General features: G+C 42.8%; 1 protein-coding gene across 1 annotated transcript in view; it reads right to left on the bottom strand.

Annotated features, from left to right (window-relative positions):
* The window catches only part of TTLL7 (tubulin tyrosine ligase like 7), a 1017987-nt gene that overhangs the window by 17340 nt on the left and 976866 nt on the right, over positions 1–23781 (bottom strand). The window contains exon 22 of the mRNA XM_078659263.1: positions 15033–15206. Coding sequence (XP_078515389.1) covers positions 15033–15206 — 174 coding nt within the window. The remainder of the gene's footprint in view (positions 1–15032; positions 15207–23781) is intronic.

The following is a 23781-nucleotide window of genomic DNA, read 5'->3' as shown; positions in this document are numbered from 1 at the left end:
ATGTCACAATCTGGGCCCACTAACATTTGATTGGCCAGGGGCTTCTGAAAACATTCCCACACTCATATATATATATTAGGAAACGGTCAAATGCAGTAAATACCTTCCGCTACAGTTTATGTTTTTGGTACTGAACCGTCATTTTACCCCACACTCTCACTTAAAACACATCATTCTGGGAAACACTCTCTTGAATTGTCCCTGCTTATTCTAACTGTCCTTCTGGAAGCTAACACGGGCGAAGACAATAGTGAAGATGCAGTCAATGTTTTGGAGTTACAAAATATACCACTTCTTGAAGACAGCATGGGAGACTAAGGGGCACATTAGGAAGGCCATCCCATCGTACACAGGGACCGCCCGCCACAAGGGCAGAGGTCCCGTGGGTGCCAATACGAAGCGCCCGCCATAGTGGCGGGCGCATCCTGTATTCCTAACAGTGTGGTGGACGGTGCACTCAGCACCGCCCGCCACAATGCCAGGAAGGAATGTTGTGGACTTCCATGCACAACATGTCAGGCACCGCGCAGTGCCTGCCATGTTGTGCATGGAACTGCAGGGGGGTACCATAGTGCACCCCCACCCCCCGGAGTCCCTGGGGGCCCGCAACGGGTGCCCCAAGCAGAGTCCGCATGCCTCATTGCCGCCACGGAAAGGCATTTCAAACCCCACATTCTAATATGGCTGGTGTTGTCTTTAAGACACCGCCACCATATAGAACGCTTTTCCGCCTGGTCAACATGTCGACTGGATGGAAAAGCGGCTGACGGTCTTTCCGTCCGCCGCGGACCCCCAGCCATTGTAATATGGCGGGGGGTCATTTCTGCACGGATGGCGGGCAGAATATTTGTAATTTCAAGCATGACTAGTCCTGCCTGAAATATACAATACTGAGTGGAAAATAGAACACTGTTGGCATCACACCTGGTGAACTGCTTAAGGGCAAACATACATTGTAAGCCAAGCATTATTTACTAAATAAAAGACATGACCTTTGTATCATCTAATCAATGCTAATTGAGGATGTAATATACCTTTGATGTGTATTATCAGTTTTCAGAGTAGGGGATGGTATTGATCACAAAAACACATGTGCATAGTAAATAATTAGTAAACAAGATAGTTGCACCTTTCATTAGTCTGTCCGTAGCTGATAGCAAATATTTATTTTTGCATGAATGTCGGTTGCAAGACAAAAAATGGATGCTGCCCATAAAGGACAATCCCACCCCCACTTAATACTTGCATGCTCTTTGTTTCCAAGTCTCTCTAAAGGGAATACACACAGTTTCTCACCACAGCACGCCCGGACGGAGCACCCAGTCATCATCACATAGGCAGGGACTATTGCATTGCATTCTAGAGCGACGACCATAAACTGAGTAAATGTGTGTTCGAAACTGAATCACTGAACTGCTTTGAGCTTAAAGGATGCAATGGCTGTGCTTGTCAAGGGACACAGACAACTGCCTGAGAGTGGGTATAAGAACTCGGATACAAATGGGCTCACTCAGACTTTCTGCTCGCATCTACCACTGATATTAACTTTTTGACAAAATAAATGCAGAAACGCATAAAAATGGAAGAAAAACACAGGCAAATATAGAAAAGTTGTTCCAATGTGTACAATGATGACAGCTATGCATGCAATACCCGGCAACAATGCTATTAATACCACAGTATTCTTTATCTTATTTTGTTACAACTATTTCTAAATTGAGAGCCCCTACTGTCTTAAGTGTATGACACGTCCCCATTACACAGCTCAAGCACTATCCAGTGTGTATAAAATCATATATTTCGTTTTCTAAGTGCTTGGCTGAACGCCCTCTGCTCTGTGATGTGGAATCCACATTGCAGTAGTAAATGCAGCTGGCCACGTCGCCTGCAGGGAGACCTAAAGGAGACAGCAGCTTAGTGTTGCTCCCCTGATAGCTAGGATGGGCAGTGTGTCCAAAGAGGGGTACAGTAGGTATAGTGGGTTCCCCCGATGTGTATTGCCTCAAAACGTCAGGCGTGGGTGGGGTGAGGCCAAAGGGTCTTATAAGCGGCCAGCAGGTAGGCAGCCCTCTGTGGCGGTCAACTTTCGGTGGTGAACCTGGTGTGGGCAGTGGTGAAAACAGGGTTAGATGGAGGCCACAATTTGGCCCGGGCAGTCTGTGAACTGAGTAATTGATTGCTGGGACCAATGTTTGACCTCCAGCGGGCACATGTTTGGATATTGGCAGGTCCATCCTTATTGGCTTCATGGAAAGCATGCCGTGAGCTGAGTGACAATGAACTATTCTAATACATCTACAATGGCCTCCACATCCTGCATCACCTAACTTCAGGCATCTTTGGCGCAGTCTGAACATTACAGGTGGAAAACAGGGCAGTACTCACATTTGCACAATGGCATGCTGCTCCCAGTTTTGAGCTGACGAGTACCCGAAGGCGTATCTTTGTTTAAGTTCAGTGGTAGATGTCCTCAAGAAAAACACTAATTTTATCTGAAAGTATTGCCATTAGTTTCATAGGGCAGCCTCTGCCATGATCAAAACACAAAAGGCTCAGAAACTAAACAAGTTACTAAAGAAAAAACACTTATGCCATGCAGTGGCCCTCCTGCATCCCCCTTGTTGTGGAGGTTGATTCAGCAGCTTTACTTATTCCAGTATTCAGGTGTTAAAATAGTTCTAATCAACTCTTGCCCATACAGTATTTGTGTGTTAAACGCGTGAAGGAATACTACCACATAGTGTGCTGCGAAACTAGCATTTTCATACAGCATGTCTGGTTCCTCCATTGCCGCATTACAGCAGTTCAGACACTGCTTAATTTGTAAAGAAAGAAAAGTGTCTGCCAGGGCCCTGGGTATCCCCAAGAGGCCACTGCAATGTGCACCACTATTTGAAATTGCACTCCTACTAGTGTCCCAGGACAACGAAAGCTAAATATATTATATTTTTAAACACTTGTGCTCGCCTCAAACTAGATAAACATTGCCATCATGCGGTGGATTGTCATAAGTGCAGAGAATTAACACCACCACAAATAAAGCACTGAGTTCAGGCCATACTTCATGTTCAACCTAAGCACTGAGGTCAGGCCATCCTTCATATTCAACCGATCACTTGCTTAGGTTGCAAAGTCAGAGGGCAGGTAGCATGTTGATTAAGAATCAAAGGGCATCACAGGGCAAAGTAGATCTCATGCAACCAGTTTCTACACCATGGGACAGACCAATAATTGGTGATCTAGGGTTGGTCAACATGGTCAATAGAGGATACGTACTTAATGAACTAAAGCAATAGGATTTAAGTGGCAAAATAATTTAAAGTGATATTTTGGATGTGTCCAGCTTATGTATAAGGCTTTGCTCCGGCCCAGGCAACAAATTGATCAATGAATTCCATAAATTACTTTATGTGCAGCATTAACAGTATTAGGTACCTGGACAGGTGGGCAAAAGGCATAGTTTTACTAGTCTGTTGAGCGCTTGCGAAGTAACAACATGATACAAAGTAGAGGCCATGTGGAAGAAAGTCTATATGCTAGGAAACTGTTGAACAGCCAGGGTAGTGCCCTGGTTTGCGGATGGCTAAAGGTGCCAGTGAAAGTAGATTGAGTTAGGAGGCATTGCAGAGAAAGTAAGTTGTGAACAATTAAGCCCAGAAAGAGTAGGCTGTGGGAATTTATGTGTAACTGTTATGGGCAGAGTTATAAATGGTATGGTCAGAGTTTCTTTCAGGTTCAAAGGGACCACTCTATTTAAAGTGACAGGGTTATTGGGAACCAGTTTCAAATGGCCCACATGAATTGCTGCCTGTGAATATCCTTTTCTAGGTTGATTTACAGTGAATAAATGTCTCTCTATAGCATGATGAATATTTCATTGTACTCCCATAAGGATACATACTGTAAGATTCACCACAGTCTTCTAGAGAAAAGTACTAAGAAAAGGGTGCCACTATTCATGACTGTCATGATAAGGATAACCCCATCACTCTCTCCTCTGGCACAGTTTAGTTGTTCTGGAGCTGAGTTGGTAGTACATCAGTTTGTGGTGATCTGATGTAGTTCTAGGTTTACATGAAAGCGGTTCAACATGACAAGCCGAGGGGCTAAGTTAATAGTTCCTGTTTAAAAAAAGGGAAATTATACTAATATAGACCGCCTTAACTTGCATAATTGCTCCATCCTGCCTAGGAACTTTCTCTCACATACTGTGTTTACCCTGCCCTAGGAGTCTGCCTAGCAACTACCCAGGGGGTCCTTGTTTATCTCATATAATTCCTCCATCCACCACCATTCATATCTGCATGTCCACCTGAATTAAAGTTGTTATCTCAAGCACCAACTCAGATTTAGTGGAAACAGTTCTCACAAAGGCTGTGTCTCAGGAGAGAACTGTATTCACACACTCTGGGGTATAGGGATTGTCACAACTGCATATCAAACGGGCTGGCCCCTGGGAATGGGCTATGGTGAAATAGAGAGGTGGAAGTATGATTTGATGTGAATTGTAGTTTATAAAGCGCAAACTCTTGTCCGAGGGCGTCTTGGCGCTAGCATAACAACTTCAACGTGTTTGATCCTGAAAGAAGAAGGAGTGATGGCATCATATCCTTTGGTGAAATCAGGAAATGATTTTGGTGTTGCAAAAATGCATTTCATTTCCAAGGACAATCCCAGGCTGCACAAAGCCGCTGGTTTAGTAATTACAACAGTGTTCAGATTTAACCTGTTATACATGGAATTCTCAAACCTAAATCTTAAAGAAGAGTTGCCATTCCATCCTCTAGAGTGGATCAGATGATGCCGATTTTGCTGGATTATATTTAATTCCCTTTCACTATTTGGGGGTTCATCAAGGTACTTAGGGGCATATTATCAAGAACGGCGATAACATTATCGCCGCTTTAGTGGCAGGAAACTGCCGCTAAAGCGGCGATAATGGGCCTGATAATATGCTCTTGTGAATTCCCATAGAAGCCCAGGTTCTGGTGTTATCCTGGGCTGCTATGGGAATTCACAAGGGCATATTATCAAGCCCATTATTGCCGTTTTAGCGCCAGTTTCCTGCTGCTAAAGTGCCGAGAATTTTATCGCCGTTCTTGATAATATGCCCCTTAGAGTAGTGGAGCAAATTAAACTTAATGTACACATCGGGACAATGAACTCTACTATTATGGTGTGCTGGGTTTGTGGCAGAGATTTACAAAAGAAGGTATAGGATCCTCTTACATGTTCGTATTGAACTTCGCAAAGGATTCTGGCCATAACATATGGTTGCAGGAATCGTCTGGAATAGTATTTAGTTACTGTCAACAATCACAGTGTCACCAAAGGATTGACTGCAAGTTTGAATTCCCAAAGTATTTTCTGCATGTTAGTTGCAGTGGATTACAAATAATTTAGGAATTGATGTTGTATTGTTCATATCTGGATCCCATAGGAGGGGTATCATTGCATCCTCTGTTAGGAATCGGGAAATATCAGTAATACTGGACTTTTATGTTGACGTGACGGCAGTTCTGTTGGGTTTTTGTGTTGTGGCAGCAATAGTAATGAATGCTGGAGTTAAAGGCACTGGAAGTAGGGGAGCCAAGGGTGCCGCATCACCCTGAAAATAACCCTGCTGGAGTTCAGAAGGTGAATGAGCAATAACAATGCCTTTGCCTTGTGTGTTCTTCTTTCCACATTTGCTGGGCATTCAAAGACAAAGGTCAAATGTCAGGCTATATCTTCTGACAAATTGCTGCTTATTCTTTCAACAACGAAACTTGTGTTTAGTTTTCTTTCTCTGACTGCAAAGTGAAGAAATCTTGTAAAAGGGACTGTTGTGTCGCCTCACCTGACCCTGGTGTTGGTACAGGGCAGGCGGAGGCGGAAAGGGAGGAGCTGGAGGCAGGGAGGAAAGTTCAGTACACGCATGCACCGGGAGAATAAAGAGATGTATGATCGAGCTACCTTGTGCGAGTCTTCCTTTGGGGGTAAAAACGCGAAACTGGCGATGAGGGTGGGATCCTCGTGACCCACAGCTTCTGCCCCCACAGAAAACTTCACAAATCTGCCAATTCCTGCGAATAAAGCTTCGTACGGCCAGTTGAGCCTGTATCCTTGCTCAAGATGTCAGTGGAAGTCGACTCCTCACACCCATCTGCCACAGGATCCACCCAACAAGCCCCGCAACTGCGTCCAATGCTGCTGGGAGTGTCATACCTGCGTCCTCCGGAGCCTCTAGAGTTGACGTCTGGGAACAGCATGGGGCCCAAATGGAAGAGCTGGGCTGAAGACTTCGAGGACTTCATGACGGGTTCTCAAGTGCAAGACTCTAAGCAGAAGCTGATAGCTCTGCAAAATTTGATGGGAAAGGACATTGCGCAGATCATCAAAGAATTGCCTGCTGCCAATGCCACCTCATATGAAGACATGAAAGGAGCTCTAGACCGGAAGTTCCTCCACAAAAAAAGCATAGACTACGAGCGGTATACGTTCAACCTTGCTTCGCAAGAAAAGGACGAGCCAACGTGTGACTTCATTGCTTGCATTCGGCGCCTAGCCCGATACTGTGAGTTCGGCACTTTCAATACCGAAGATGCGCTTCGACTGCGCATTATTGAAGGGTGCCAGTCGGAATCACTATGCCACCAACTGTTAAAGAAACACTATACGCTTGAAGAAATAGAGGAACTTACTCGCATTAATGATCAAGAAGAAAACCACGCCAAGAAGATGGAGGCCAGCAAATCTGAAAAAAAAGAACAAGCCTTCCGAATGCAGTCTCACACAGACTCGAGGCGCCGCTCCGACCGCCGCAAGCCTGGAAGACCGACGCAGTCCCTCCGTGCGACCCCCTCGGGCAATGGAACTCGAAGCAGTCAGACAAGCAGACCAGCTGCAAAATGCTACAGATGCGGCCAGGACTACCCGCATTCAGGCCAGTGTCCCGCCATAGGACAACAGTGTCACCACTGTGGAAGAGAAAATCACTTCGAAGTGGCCTGTCAAACGCGACGGTCGGAAATGAAGACATCCAAGCCAAGCTCCGAAACCCGCCACCATGCAAGAGCAGTACGGGGAAGAAAAAGCCGCTCATCCAGTTCATCACGATCGAGTGCGCAATCAGTCAGCTCCTACAGATCCCAGATGTCGACGTCCCGGGAATCTTCGTCTCCCACACCCGTCTCGCAAGTTAGCGATGAATACGTGTGTATGGTGTCAGATCCCGACAGATTAAAGAAATACCCACGATTGAACATTCAAATAGGGAGTCACCCCGCCAAGTTTGTACTAGACTCAGGAGCGTCCCTGAACTACATCTGCGCCATGGAATATCAGAGCATGAAACCCCAGCCAAAACTAGAGCCAGCCGCTGTCCGAGTCTACACCTGGATGTCCAGGAAACCTTTGCCATGTCTGGGACAGTTCCGCACGACTCGTTTCCAAATCTCTTCAAAGGACTTGGGAAGCTTAACCTGTTCAAAGTCAAACTAAACATCAACGAGCAAATATCACCGATAGCGCAGCACCACAGGAAGGTGCCATTTCACCTGCAACAGGCAGTGGATGACGAGCTACAAGACCTGCTGAGAACAGATATCATTGAACGATCTACAGGGCCCACTCCCTGGGTGTCACCAGTGGTGGTCGTGCCAAAGAAAGGACAAGACAACAAAGTACGCCTGTGTGTTGACATGCGTGCCCCGAATATAGCTATTGAAAGGGACCGACACCCCAGACCCCACATCAGTGACATGATTGCACGTCTCAATGGGGCAACCGTCTTTTCAAAGCTAGATCTCAAAAAGAGACATCACCAGCTGGAATTACATGAGAAATCCCGCTACATTACCACCTTCACCACCCATCAAGGCCTGTTCTGCTATAAGCTCTTAAACTTCGGAATATCGTCAGCCGCTGAGATTTTTCAAGAAGCTATCCCGCGGATAATCCAGGGCATCCCAAACGCTTTCAATTATAGTGACGACATCATGGTCTTTGGGGAAAATCAAGCGGAATATGACAAAGCCTTAGACCGAGTGTACCACGCCCTCCTCAATGCTAACCTCACACTCAACCCGGATACATGTGAATTCCACAAGTCCACACTAAAATTCTACGGACATATCTTTTCCAAAGACGGCATGAAACCAGACCGTGAGAAAGTGTCTGCCCTGGCGGACACTCCACAGCCAAAGGACATCAGTGACCTCCGCTCTTTCCTGGGGATGGCAAGTTACTGTGCCCGCTACATTAAAGACTATGCCACCATCAGCTACCCGCTCAGAGAACTCACTCGCCAAGGTCAGCAATTCCTGTGGTCACCCACGTGCGAACACGCGTTCAATAAAATCAGGAAGGCAGTGAGCACCGCTATCAACTTAGCATACTTCGAAACCAAAAGAAAGACTGAAATCACTGTGGACGCCAGTCCTGTAGGCCTGGGTGCCATTCTGGCACAATATAACAATGAAGCAGACCAATGTCATGTCGTCGCATATGCCAGTCGCAGTCTCACTGATACGGAGAAGGCTTACTCGCAGCCTGAGAAAGAGAGCCTCGCGGTTGTGTGGGCCTGTGAACACTTTCGAAGTATATAATATAGATATTTAAATATATCGAATTTTTAATAATATCTAATTTTTTTAAGTTTTTTTTATGTTATTTAATTTTTGCATAATCTAATTCTGTAGCGGTTTGTGGGTTTATAGGGGAATAGGGTGGGAAGTATTTTAATTGTAATTAATTAAAAATGTTAATTTATTTATTGGTATTTTCAATTCATTGTTAATTCATTTTTAATTGGTAATTAATTCATTTTTAATTGGTAATTCATTTTTAATTGGTAATGCATTTTTATTAATTATTTAATTGATAAATATGTTTATTGTATTAATTTATTTTCCATAGCGGGTTGTGGGTTTATAGGGGAAAAGGGTGGGAAGTAATTTAATTGTAATTAATTAAGAATGTTAATTTTTTAATTGGTATTCAGTTTGAATTGATAATTAATGATTAATTAATTAATTTTTTATTGGTAATTTATTTTTATTATTGATTATTTGATAATTAAGTTAATTTTATTAATTTATTTTCTGTAGTGGGTTGTGGGTTTATAGGGGAATAGGGGGGAAGTAATTTAATTGTAATTAAGTAAATCATTTTTATTTATTAATTGGTATTTATTTTTAATGTATTAATTAATTGGTAATTAATTTGTATTAATAGGTAATTAATTGTATTGATTAATATTAATTTGTATTTGTAATTGATTAATTATTATATAATATTAAATTGGTAATTTATTTTAATTAAAATTTTCTTGGTAATGATATTTAATTAATTTGTATTAATATATTAAATCTTTACTTTCCTTAATGTTGCACTCACTGGAGTTGGAATAGTAAGTTTTACCCCTACGCTATCCAACACTTTCCCTACTGTTGCACTCTCTGGAGTGGGAATAGTAATTTTTACCCCTACGCTATCCAACAATTTCCCTACTGTTGCGCTCTCTGGCGTGGGAATAGTAATTTTTACCCCTACGCTATCCAACACTTTCCCTACTGTTGCACTCTCTGGAGTGGGAATAGTAATGTTTACCCTCCCGCTATCCAACGCTTTCCCTACTGTTGCACTCTCTAGAGTCGGAATAGTAATTTTTACCCATACGCTATCCAACGCTTTCCCTACTGTTGCTCTCTCTGGAGTGGGAATAGTAATTTTCACCCCTACGCTATCCAATGCTTTCCTTACTGTTGCACTCTCTGGAGTGGGAATAGTAATTTTTACCCCTACGCTATCCAACGCTTTCCCTACTGTTGCACTTTCTGGAGTGGGAATAGTAATTTTTACCCTTCCGCTATCCAACGCTTTCCCTACTGTTGCACTCTCTGGAGTGGGAATAGTAATTTTTACGCCTACGCTATCCTACGCTTTCCCTACTGTTGCACTCACTGGAGTGGTAATAGTAAATGTTACCCTTTCCGCTATCCTACTGTAAAAATATTAATTTGTTTTATTAATATTACGTTTATATATATATATGTATTAACAAATCAATTTGTGTGGTTTTTTTTTAACTTACATTAATTATTTGTTAATTTTAAGTATGTTTAAGTTAATGATATGTATTATTCCATTAATTTTTTATCAATTTAAAGCATTTAAAAAAATTCAATATTTTGGCTAACTATATTTTTTACATTGATATTTTTGATTCGATATTTTTGTACTTACCTGTTTGGAGATAGGAGGTCGATATTTTTGTATTCTATATTTTTACATCGATATTCTTGTAGTTCTATATTTTTGACATTGATATTGTTTCAGTGATCCGGAACCGACAGAAGTAGCGGCAGCCCAGCCCGAAAATAGACCGCAGTGGCACAGGGGCAAAAAAATGGAGGCAAAGGACAGCAAGGACTTGGATGTTTACCCTCAAGTGGCTGCACTCAGGAAAGTCTCTAATCTAGTGGACAAGCAATGGGGAAGCAGAAGTTTACCATTCAACAACAACTATCCATCGCAGAGTTCTTTGCCCCTATGCCCTCAGGCACTCACTATGAGGCATAGCAGGTCTTAGCTGCTGGAAGATAAACAATAGTAGGAGACACAGATTCCTGGGACGGCTCTTGGCTGGATCATTGGGATGGGTCTTGGCTGGATCGTTTTGGAAGGTGCCCCTTTGTTGCGTTTTTCCAATGGTGATGAAAATATGCAGAGGTTCTCGGATGGGGTTTCTGAGGGACTGCATCAGTTAGATTCCCCAGCAGCCATGCATGTCACTGTGGAGTATTTTATGGAGAGGTACTCCCTAAATCCATTAACTACAGGTATGAACTCTGTTTAGTCTGATAGAAGAGAGCAGACTGCTAGGCATCTAAGGTGGATAGCAACTCTGGGAAAGGGTAGAGTAGGCCTATGTTCCCAAACACCGTGTCTACGCTCACTAATAACACTGAAATGTCTATATAGATCAAAAAGAATACAGGCAAATTGAGCAGTGATGGTGGAATAGCTCCCCTAAGCCCTGTAATAATTGCTCCTGCATATATAGACCCATGTCTCTGGGTACAGGGCACTGGAAAATTGAAAGATTTGGTGGACTCCCCAGGGAGAAATCTTTCTTTTACCGAAGCCTCTGAATCCTCCAACACAAATCCTAATGATCTTGACGGTCACATGCACTAATGGACACTCATTGGACAGTTTGAATAGGGTCCAGGTATATCAATGCAGTGAGGACTACTGCTAGACTTAAGCTCATGGGGGTGCCAATCAGGGGACATTCAAATTCAGTGGGGTATCAGACAGGTGTCCCTGCTATTCGCACTTTACATCAATTCCCTAATTTGGAGGCTCAATATTAACCCCTCTGTAGCAATTATGCGATTCCATGGTTGGGACGCTAAAGTTCTTGCCTATGCAGATGACATCGCTATAGTCACGCCCTACCCTGTAACTGCGCTGAGAGGAATTGAGAAGGAGTCTCAAGCCTTTGGGAGATTCTCTGTTGTCTGCAAAATCAGAATAAACCCCAAACAGTCCACAACAGGTACCCACAGCTCAGGCATAATCGTGTAGTTGAGAAAGCAGTGTATCTGGGGTCAATATGGTGGCCGAGGTGGGTCAGATAGTAGAAACTAATCAGGCCTCTGTCATAGAAATAGCATGAAGGGATTTATACAGGATGGATAACCTGCATCTCTGTAAAGTTATCCACAGTAATATTGTGAAGATGGTATTTTTACCTAAGATCTTATATCTTTTTTGGGCTATCCCAATGGAGGTAAAGAACCACTGGTTCAAAGCCGTTAATGATATGGTAGGATTCATCTGGGCATATGTCAAAAGCAGTAGGGCTCTTAAATATTTAACTCTGTCTAGAGAAAGAGTTGACTGAGCCGTCCCAGAGTTTAAGCTTTACTACTGGGCAACAGCTCTTCAGTATATGGACTCTGTTTGTGGAACAGGGGCCAGATCGGTGTGTGAGTGAAATCCGCCCCATCTTCAGTTTATTGTTGGGAAAGGAAACTAGAGGCTGTTTCCTGCGGAAGGTAGAACCCCGCTACTTTAAAAAGGTCCAGTTCAAAACCTTGGGTGGAGCTTTCAAGATATGGCCTGCAATCCAAAAGAAGCTGTGGCTAGGGAGGCTTAATTATTACACTTCATCGCAAACTAATACTTTACTCCCCGGTATCTTCTGAGACTTGGTGTTGGGTTGGGATGACCGTGGACTTAGGAAATTAGGTGTATTTTCTTCCATTGATGGAACCATGTCTTTAGTATTAAATCTTTTTATTGAAAAAGGCAGCTCATACAAAAGTAAAGAAGCATTGCAGAACCTGAACACACCATACAATGGCAGAGGAAGGAACCATGTCTTTAGAGGAATTATGATCTACTTTGAGGTCCCACAAATTTGTTTAATATCTAGAAATTCATGATTTTCTAGCTAGATAGTGGTGGGTGGAGGCGGGGAGGGTGGGATATGCAGAGTTTTTAACTCCCTTTCTCAAGATGACCATGGGAGACAAGCTGAGAAGTGGCAAAATAAGTTGGGTCCTCCGATAGCACTATTTTGTTAGAATCTTTGGAATTAGCTCAAACTGTACTTCTTTCAGCTAACTTGCAAGCGCCGCATTACAAAACTATATTTGATATTAACACAATAGAACTTCAGTAAATAACACAATATACAATGGGCCCCAGGGGGAGACCAATCCATATATTAAGAAAGTGGTATAAGGACCACAACTTGACTAGACACAGTGCCTAGAGCATGTAGAATCGTTGGTTCCCCAAGGAACCACCCAAGTTAGTGACACAGGGGACCCACGGGGGACACGTGCAGTGTGAGAACACAGCTGCGAGCTCCGTTAGCTTCTATGGGGAAAGTCATGGTTGGAATTTTAAAGATAAAGGACACTTAGGCGAGGACTTTGAGCAAACCCCTCTAGACTTAGGGGTATTACGGCCAACACCTACGGGAGCACCTGAGTACTCGAGTTACCTCACTCAGGGAAGTTTCATCCAGCAGCAGGAGGCCAGACTTATGTCTGTGGCTGCAGCATCCATTTTGTGATGCCTGGGTTCTGTTAAGCTGGTACCGGATGTACAAATGTAGTCACGTTTTTCCCTCTAGGATGGTAGAATCATACCTCCCCTGCCCGGACTGGCGGGGATGTATGATTCAAAGGTGTTTGACACCAAACATGACATGTTTCCTTGCAGCCATTCCAAAGTTAGCATTTACCGCGAGGTTATAATGCACTTAAGAGTATATGGTCTGGCTGCATCACAGAACAACCCCGGATAATAGATTCCGAAGGCTGCAGAGGGACCCTGCTCATGCATGGGCACCATCTCACACAAAACCCAGCACCCTCCCCCCAGGATTGATAAAGCCTGACATAGTGGTGACTGATAGGTTTGTATGTGTAGTGATCTAAGGTAGATATAGGGAACCTATATCTAATTAAGAGGTGCATACACCACCTTACACAGGCTGCTGTAGCAGACCTGTTGTGTCATTTTGGAAGGCTGCCCAGGGGTGGCATAATACATGCTGCAGCCCCTGGTAGGCCTCTGGGGTACCTATGCCCTGGGTACATAGTGTACCATATACTAGCGACTCATAGGGGTACCCCAGTATCCAATCTGGAGTGTACCTAAAGTACATGGAATTATTTTAAAAGAGAAAGCAGATAGGCTAGGGCCCTGAATAGCAGGATTCTAGCCAAACTAAGTCAAAAACTATCAAAACACCAGGGAAAAAGTAGGGCAACATTGCAGTCAGATTCCACCTTCCTACAGCGCCTACTAGCAATGTATAGTCTAGAAATATCTCTGTACTCATGAACAGTCAATAAGGCTAGCATGAAGGGGAAGCTGGTTTGGGCGCCTCTTTTAGAATTGGGCCACAGCCAGTCTTAGGACCCTACATTTGGCTGAATGGCATCACCAGTTTAAGCCTACCAATGAATTTCCTTTTCTCGGTTTGATGCATCGGAGTCTGGAATAATGTTGGCTAATAAAGTGGGTTATATATATGCACTTTTTTCGTAGTTATGATTGAGGTCAATTGGCTTTTGATGGGGATCTAGGACTACCCAGGAGAGTAATTAGGGCTACCTCTTATTGAACGGCTGGCACGTTACTTTTTGTTTTTTACAGTATTTTATTCTACACCGGAATTTGTAGTTTAGCTGTTATGACGCACTTATAAGATGTTATCTGTAATAACACCAGATGATAAAAATAGCCACACTTACACACTTTACTATATGGGTGGTCTAAGGCCTACTGGCTCATGGGGAGGGATGGGGCATACCGATGAGAATAGGTATGGAAGATGTTTTCTTCTCTCACTTATGCACTGTAGGCACTCTTGGCATGTTCCTTCCTCTTTTTTTTTCTTTACTCAATTGCACTGTCTTTCTGAACATCATCTTTGGTATCTTTTAATGGTACTGTCCTCTTGCGTTTTTTTTATATTTAAATCTGGAATAAAAACTTTTTTTTAATATACGTTTGCAACATTTACTGGGGGATTAGCGTAGTGTGCTGAGTACAACTCCTTCATGCACGAACACGAACACAGCTACAGTTAGTGCAGCAGGTGCAGTGGCACTGGTGCCTACGGATGAGCCTATTGCACCCCGAATATACTTGCTCCTTAGTGCTGAAACAAGGGGAAGGGGCGGCTCATTTTCCTATTTTGCATTAGGGCATTGGGACCATTAGGGCCACTGAACCCTTTGTGCACCGTTACATGAACATGTCGTGCTGAGCTGAAAGAAAGGTACTGGGAAAATCCTGGGAAAAGGTAAGCCACATAATAAAGGAAAAGCAAAAGTCATGACGAGAGGCACTTAAGGAAGATAGCTGATAAACAATTATTACATTTGTCATTTCTAGCAGAATGGGGTGGTGCTGCAGTGCATCAACGCAGCCTGAAGCAAATCCACATTGAACAGTGTCTTTGAAGCCATTAAAATACTTGTTTACGAACAAATCTCAGAGATTAGAGAGGTGTCTACCTTGTGTCATCCCAATCAGGGTTTACTCCAGTCACCGATCCCCTGGCATCCATTGCATATTTATAAACCAGCAGGAGGCAGTCTTTGCAAAGCTTCACCAGTCGCTGGCAGCACTGGAGCTGCAGAGGGCTTGCCATTTCTGTGCTTTTACTGAAAATTGTCTCCCACGAGGTCCTGTCGAAAAGGGAACAGAAAGGGCCACGTTTTCTGTTAGGAACAGAAATCAGACAGATTTGCAGTTATGTAGCTGGATTATCAGTTTAAAATCGACTTCATACAAGAATTTGGCTTCATAAAAGGAAACAATTGTACATTATTGCATACAAATATTTAATGATAGTGGCATAATGTAAAATAATGTGCCCTACCTGCAGAATGTGATGAGGGTGCCCCTGAGTCTCTCATTTCTCACCTATATTCATTGCCTTGGAGTGAATGTGGGGCCCCACTGTACTGACAGAACAACATTACTTAATATTCGTAATGCAGGTAGGCAGGTTGCATCTCTATGATTGCATTACAAAAGGCAAAGCTATTTTTTAAAGCAGCCATTAAGAAACTGGGGCTTTTTTGTTTGTTTATGCTTTCCATCTTTGAAAACTTCAGTGAGAGTAGGACCTGATCCATAGGATAACTATCTACCTCACTCAAAGCTGCCGCCCTTTGAATATCAGTTACTACCCCTAAATCGGCAGTCAGTAACTGATCAATGGTTTGGAACTGGAATTGAGATTGCAAACTTGAGCCCATATTTATCAGGGGCTTGCATCACTGTTGGCAACCCAAGCCTTAAGTCTGTTTTACTATGCCACTCAGCGCAACCATCTGTAGCTCTGAGTTGCATAGAAAATCTGGAGTAACGCAAGGCAGGGCAAGCTGTTGCCTTGCGTTGCCTTGCAGCAGGGAGGCTTTCCATGGGTGGAGTGTGGGAGTTCCCATGCATCCACCCATGGCTTTTGGTGATTTCCCAGGTTTATTAAGACTAGCAAAACAAGAATTGCATCAACATGCTATGCATTCCCAGGTGAAGAGTCACAAGGAGAAATATTTTTATTTCTTCCAGTTACTTTCTCTTTCTGTGGCTGCTGAATCCTGCAGCACACTTAGAAAGAGGAAATGCATCTGAGTATTGTTTTGTACAAAAGGGTGTTCCTTTCTGCACAAAAACACCACTGCCTGCAACACAGGCACCCTTGCATCCTGGCTCAAGGGTGCCTTGCTCAACGCTTGGCAGCCAGAAGTGCACCAGCACAGAGAGAACAGGAGTATGCCATATATTAGTAATTATGGCGCATTCCTGCTCTCTCCATTAGACACAGCACAGCAAGTTGTCTTGCTGCTTTGTAATCTATCAAATATTACCATATCAGAGCCCTGATACATAGTACACTAACTTGCAATTTGGAAGGAATGCCCCTTTCACACCCCTTCCAGGCTGCAAATTTGGTATGGGTCGCAAAACCCATTCTGCGATTTCGAAAAACGTTTCTCAATCCCAAAATGGGGTTAGTATAAATGATTAAGGGCTTTGGCTATCAACCACTGGAAGCTTGTGGGATCCACGATTAGCAACAACTCAAACAAAGTAGTAATCTAGCCCCTCATCTTTGTTTACAAAGTAGGAATAGGTTGTAGTAATACGTGGTGGAGAAGTTTATGAATAGTAACACATTAGTGAGTTTGAGTGTGTTCCCAACTTTTAGGGCATCACTACCTTGGGATGCCAGCACCCTAAACCTTGAGATAAGATTTGCTGTAGATTGTCAACAGTTTAAAGTTAGAAAATGTACTCACTTTGCCACCAGAGAAATGAAAACAATGTTAAAATAATTAGGGGCATTGTGTCAGTTAATAGTCGATCTTTGTAAACACAACAAATGATGCCGCAAAGAAAACACTTAAAGGTCCACTTTATTGCTCAATCACCATTTGTCCTTTTTTTTATGCTACCTGGGAATGTTGAAGCACCTCTCAAAACCCCAAGTTCCAGCGCAACTTCTGGGTGACCTGCTCCAAAGACCATCTGTGAACTAACCTAGGTTTCCATGTTCCACAAGGTCGTGCTAGCCAAAGAGGAAAGGGAGCGGCTAGCAACTTACCTGCTGCCACATTTTCATTTCAAACATGGTGTCCGGAACGCTATCAGTTGTCTTGGGAGGCATTCATTTTCATTTTCTAGAGAGGAAGGGTGCCTGAAAAAGTCGACAACCATCTTGTCGTTTATACAAACTGCAGTCCTCTGTCCCTTACCTACTTGGTACAAAATTATACTTATTAAGGAGGACCGAGAGACTCGGGCTAGTGATCCCTAACCCACCCCTGTGATACCCAGATCTAGCCAGTAAGTCCAACCCCAGCTGACTGGCAAATAACGTGGCCCCTTCATCCACCCAGTGCAGCACAATGAATGCCAGTACAGTCCAGGGAATCCCGACAAATCCAAGCGACTCATATTCAAGCATCACTGCCAGCTCAGACGCATGACTTCCTGACCCAATCCAGTGAATGCTACTTTCAACCTAAAAGCCTCCGGATTCCTGGCCCAGTAACTTCTTGTCTGGTTCAGGGCTATCTATCTAATCAAGTGAAATCTCTCACTCCCAGCCCAGCCTAGAAACCCAGATTCCAGCCCATTGACTTTCAGTCCAACCATTTTACTCACAAGTCCAGCCCAGTAAGCTAAACCCAGCCCAGGAAGCCCAGTCCAGCCCACTGATTGACAAGACATAATTTTTAGGTCGAGCCGAGGCAGTATGCATGCACTGTTTGGAAGACCTGCTGTAATCACTGTATGGAGTGTAATCCCTCCTGCTGCTTGGGATTGGTTCACTCCTGCATTGCTCTTCTGTCCTAGCTACTTATTGCTTAGTGGTCCCATACAGAATTTCCGTTTTCTGCCAAGGCAGTACAAACTAAGTACAGTTTACCTACGCTGTACATGTTTATCAGTTCCTTTGGGGACTACTTATTTTATTTCATGGTAAAGATTAGCCACAGCACATACTTCATGGGCCACCGCACCTAGCTTTGACATACACGGGCGCTGCACTTTATGTTTAGCAGAGGGCCCACTTTTATAATTACAACATGGCCGCCTCGCTTTATGTTTAACTTGGTGCCTGCTTTTATATTTACAATGCCAATAGCTCTTGTTCAACTTGAGAGGAGGCCAGGTCTTAATGCGCTCTATTTTTGCTCAGTCTCTTAAATTTATGACTGATGTGGTAGCCGTTGTATTTACATTTTCCTTATTGGTGATGCCCTTTTCACAGCTGTTCTGTAATATTAAGGTGACAGAGTTGGGTATGCTTGCCCATGACTTGAGTTCTTCTGTATATATGAGCATAACATGACTCAGAATGGTTGCTGGATGTCGCATGCTTCTACCTCGGTGCACGGATTAGGAGTTTTCCCAGTTAGCCTTGAAAAGTGGGTTACGCCACCTACAATAAGCATGCATTATACCATTTAATTTGGTTTCCGAGCTTAATTTAACAGTACGTAAGCAATTTGTTTACCACTTCAGAGACAACGCACATTTTATTTTTTATTCGGTCTCAGTTGTGTATACAAAGCATTGAGGCATTACAGAATACCTTTCCATGGTTGCTGTGATTGGTTGATTAGTCCCAGGATTTCAGTAATGTATATAATAAATGGAGGCACTACAATTCCCCACCAGACTTGCCTCGACTGGTTGATTAGCTCTACCGAATCCCTTACCTGGTTACTTAAATTGGCCTGTGTTTTTTAGATGCCATTTGGACGGCTGGACTTGCGGGATACTTTGAACATCTGCTACCATTAATTTGGGTTGTCAAGTAAGGAGCTCATATGTAAAGTTGAATGTGGCAGAGTGTTTTTTAGATTCTTGCGAATGTCACTTTATTTAGTTTGTTGCTTTCCTATTTTTATAGGAACTACGAGGGTTAAATTCCTTGGTGTTTGGTTGAGCCAGTGTTATTCTGCGTCTGTATCGTAACTGTTTTGGCACATTTACTACATATCATGTGCCTTTTGTAAGTAAGTTGGCTATTTTTAAAGGATGCCTTCTGCTGGCCTTCATACTGACCTTTAACTTTAATATAACATAGTTAGTTTTTCATTTTTATGCTATTTGGATTGTGTGGTTATAGCTGAGATCCAGTGGCAGTGGTGAATATTTACCTTGGCTGCATGTTTTCTTACGCAATTGACACATTTGTCTGAAAAGAAGTCCTAAAAGTTTCTTTTTTTTCAGCCCTCCCCATCCGAGTTCACACCTGGTCTCCCTCTCACCGCATTGCACATCCTACTCTGTACCAATTCAACCTGAACTGTCATGGCTGAGGTACCGTTAATTCTTTTAATACGCTTGGCATTTCTTTATGGCATGAAGTCTCGAATCATCTGTTCATTGATACTACTGTGATACCAAATTTCTACTTATAAAAAGTCCAGTGTGCTTATATGACTAAGAGCTGTTTCAACGTGTTTTGCTAATAAATTAAGATTTTAAGTCTGCTATGCATAAACTAACTGTACACCATGCACAAACGTCATCAGGAGAACACATATACATATTTGTGTCCCATGTGCCACTGCCCCTCTCATTACACTGACACTACCCCATCTATTCTCCTAATTTCACTACCTCCTATCATCCCACCCTCACACTCCCTAGCTTCTCTCTATACTGGCACACATGCTATATTCCTGTACCACCTCACACTGTGCAGAAGTCCACCTCTTGCCTCACCCCACCCTCTGGGTGCCCCTTCATATCGTCCCTCTCTTTCACCTCTCTCTTGTTCTCTTATGCACTCTTCCCGCCACTCTCATATTAGTTCACTTCAGATTTTCAAGAACAATTCTTTCCCATGCCTTTTGAACATTTCCATCCCTTAAACCCACGCTCTCCCCTGCTTCTTAGGGTCTCTTCTGCATACACTCTTTATGCGTCTATTGCCTACTCGCTGCTTTCTGCTCCTCCATCTAGAGTTCATTTCCACTTCATGTAAAAACTACCTATCCCTCTCTAATCTTCCTTTCTATATATTATGTGCAGCTCTCCTCCCTATCTACTAACCATGAACATGTCCATCCCTTAAACCCACGCTCTCCCCTGCTTCTTAGGGTCTCTTCTGCATACATTCTTTATGCGTCTATGGCCTACTCTCTGCTGCTTTCTCTTTCTCACACATTCTTTCTGCTCCTCTATCTAGAGTTTATTTACCACTTCATGTACAAACTACCCATCCCTCTCTATCTTCCTTTCTATATATTCTGTGCAGCACTCACTCCTATCTATTAACCATGTCACATAATTCCACGGCACAAATACACTACACACAACACAAATCCACTGCACACAATTCCACAACTAACAATTCCATTTCAAATCACATAATTCCATTCCAAGCAACATACATCCACTCCACTCTAAACCAAAACACATATATAAAAGACATTATCATTTATAATTCCAATAGCTCTAACTCTTGCAAATGCGAGACCTATTGCATTGCAAATGCTTGTTTCTTTTGGCTATGCGTACAGTGAATGAGTCCCCCTTTGAGTTAAGCAGTAAAAACATTTAGGCAGCACACTGTTAATTTGAAAAGATTCATAATATTTAGATTGACTTACATTTGATATAAATCAGTACTGTGCAGAAAGAGTATCCATTGGAACCAACCTCCACGTACCGATGCTCTTACTGCTTGATCCTACTTCTACTTACTCTAGCTCCCACTTACATACTTTCTACTCTTATTTTTACTTAGTGCTGCTGTAACAAATTGGGTTACTAGTTGAGACAGTTGGAAGCCCCACTCAAATAACAAACACAAAACTTAGCTTGAAACACTAAAGTCACTAAATAAACCTGTGCTTAACCCTCTAGTAGTCTGGCATAAACTCAGTCAGGCTTAACTTAGAAGCAATATGTATAGTATTTCTGAAGCACACTGACAGAAATAAAGTGAAAGCACAACACAAGAAAAAAAAATCTAATTTTGAAAAATAGAGTATACTTTTATAACATCAATCAGTAGAACTGGTGATATGAGTTTTTAAAGTTTTAGGTGAAACTAAAGCCAAGAAGCTCAAAGGGTCACTCTAGTTTATCTGATCACACTGGACCAGAGAAAAGTCATAAGTTTAGGATGACCACGAAGGAGAGCGGGTCAGATACAGGAACCAGGTTGGATTTGCTAGAAAGTTACCTTCCCAAGTCAGGCACGAAGGGTGGCTTTCGCCTTGGCGGGTACCGCAAAGTGCAGGCTGTCAGACAGAGGAGCAGGTTGAGCTTCGTTGACTTTTGTTGCTGTAGCATGAAGAGCCGGTCGCCACTGGACCTTGTCTTGCAGGTCATCACAGACGGACGTTTTTGGTGCAAAGAGAAGGTACAACTGGGGCTCTACATTGGCAGTCATCGTAGGCAGTCGATTCTTGGAGCGAAGAGGTCAATCTTCAGTCACAAAGAGCCCAAAACGTCTGTAACTTCACCTTTATTTCAGGAGGAGTTATCACTGATGTCAGCGAAGGGTCCAGAACCTGGGGGTTACTTCTTGGGGATCAGGACTCACTCCAGTAGAGGCCAGCAGAAGGGCTCAGGCAGGTCCATTTGGGAATAGTCAGCTGGGCAATTGCAAGAAGGCCCCTGAAAGCTTATTGTGCCGCTTGGAGTCACTGTAGGTAGTCTGGGCTAAGGCATTCATGTCGAGTCATTTCCTCAATCAGACGGCCAGACCCTATTCCACAGACAGTCAAGCAGTCTTTCTTCTGAATCTTCCACAAGTCCAGAAGTTTTCCTATGAGAGGTTCTGAATGATCCACTTTTATAACTGGTGCCAGTCTTTGTGTGTGGATATTCTCTGACAACCCTAAAACTAGTTCCCGTCAGTTTTTTCCCTTTCACTGGTCCTAGATCCAAACTGCATAGGTGACAAAGTCAAGGGCAGGCCTGGTGTCAGGTTCCTTAGTGTATTTTACAGGCAGGACCCTTTGAAGTGCAATAATGGCAGGGTAAAGCTCCTCCCAGCCATTCTGTCAGAAAGACATTCTCCCCTCACGCTTCCTCTGTCTCGCTGCCTGGAGGCAATACACAACGACCCACAACTACAGAGCTATTCAGGGTTATGTGACCCAGAACACTGGTAGAATGGCACAGTTGATTTGGGCAGAAAAATGTATAAAAGTTGTATTTTTCAAAATTATACAAAAAATCTGACTTTATAATCAAAGAGGGTTTTAAATTACATTACATTTGAGTGGCAACAAAATTCCTCTACCTGTTCCCAAACTGAAGTTAGCTTGTATTAAGTGTAATAAGGTAAACCAGTGTTAGTCTATGTGAAAGATGGCCTTACAACAGCAAAAAACGACATTAGGTGTTTTTTACTGTTACAACGTGTAAACCTTAAACACACATGTCCTACTTTTTAAGGACCTTCCTTAGGGTTGATAATAAGTATTAAAAATAAAGATTGAGGCCTGGCAAAAGCCTTATTTTTTCAAGTCCAAATGGCAGTTTCAACTGCACTACAGACCTGAGATATATTTTCCAGTGCTACTTTAGTGGGTGGCAAAATTTATGCTGCTGTCCACCAGCAGCATTTAATTGATAGGCCCTGGCTACAGGTAGTACCATTTACTGGGGACTCACAAGTAAATTAAATGTGTGAATTATGAGTAGGCTAATTTCACCATGTTTTAAGGAGAGAGCACAAGCACTTTAACAGGTCTAACAGCTACTTACTCCTATGTATACTTAGTCTTACTCTTACATACTTAGAAATACTGCTAATAAGCACTACTCTTAATCCTTCTTTTACTTCGACTGACTCCTACATATTCCTTCACAATACTCCTGCTTAATCCTTCTTTTACTCCTCCTGATCTTACTCCTACATACAATCTTACTATGACTTACTTCTACTTTCTCATACTCAGTCCATCTTGCTCCTATTCACACTCATACTTCCTCTTACTCCCAATCATGTCTACTTCTACTCATTTGTATCATCTCATATTTACTCCTGCTCTTAAACCTATACTTGCTTCCAGTTACTTGTACAATTATTCCTGCTTAAGCCTACTGTTGCACTTACTTACACCTACTCTTTCTCCTGCTCTTAATCTTACTTATAAACTCCGGCCTGGTCCTACTGTTACTCAAATACTTACCCCTACATACTCATTCAGATAAACTTAACCTGACTCCAACTCACATTGTTACACTTATTTCTACAGACTTCTTCTATGCACACTCCTATATTACTACTCTTACTAATATTTTCACCACCCCTACTTCTACTCTTGTAATTAATCAAGGCTTCCCCGCCTTACTTCCCTTACTCCTTCTTCTTTGCACTTACTCCTACTTATGTCCATTTAACCCTACTCAAACTTCCACATATATGTAGTCATGCTTCCTCTTATTATTAGTAGCTGCTCTTACACCCAGTTATTTCTACTTAGGCTGATTTTTACTCAGTTTTACTCCTAGGTTTCTTCAACGTATTCCTACTTAATGTCACTCCTCTTCACTCCTACTACTACTTAATTAATCTATCTCTTTGTCTCAGTCCCTTCATCGCTGTCATTCTCTGTCTCTGTCTCTCTCTCTCTCTGTCCATGTTTTTCTGGTGCTTTGTTACCAGTCCTTGTCATTCTCTTTATATCTATACCTCTCTGTTCCCATGTCCTTGTGTCACTCTCTCTGGCCCGCAGTCTCTATCTTTCTCTGTTGACTTGTCCCTGTTTT

The sequence above is a fragment of the Lissotriton helveticus genome, chromosome 1_1 (genome assembly GCF_964261635.1).
Source record: "Lissotriton helveticus chromosome 1_1, aLisHel1.1, whole genome shotgun sequence".
NCBI lineage: Eukaryota > Metazoa > Chordata > Amphibia > Caudata > Salamandridae > Lissotriton > Lissotriton helveticus.
The sequence above is the reverse complement of the archived record's forward strand: the minus strand, read 5'-3'. Positions and strand labels throughout refer to the sequence as shown.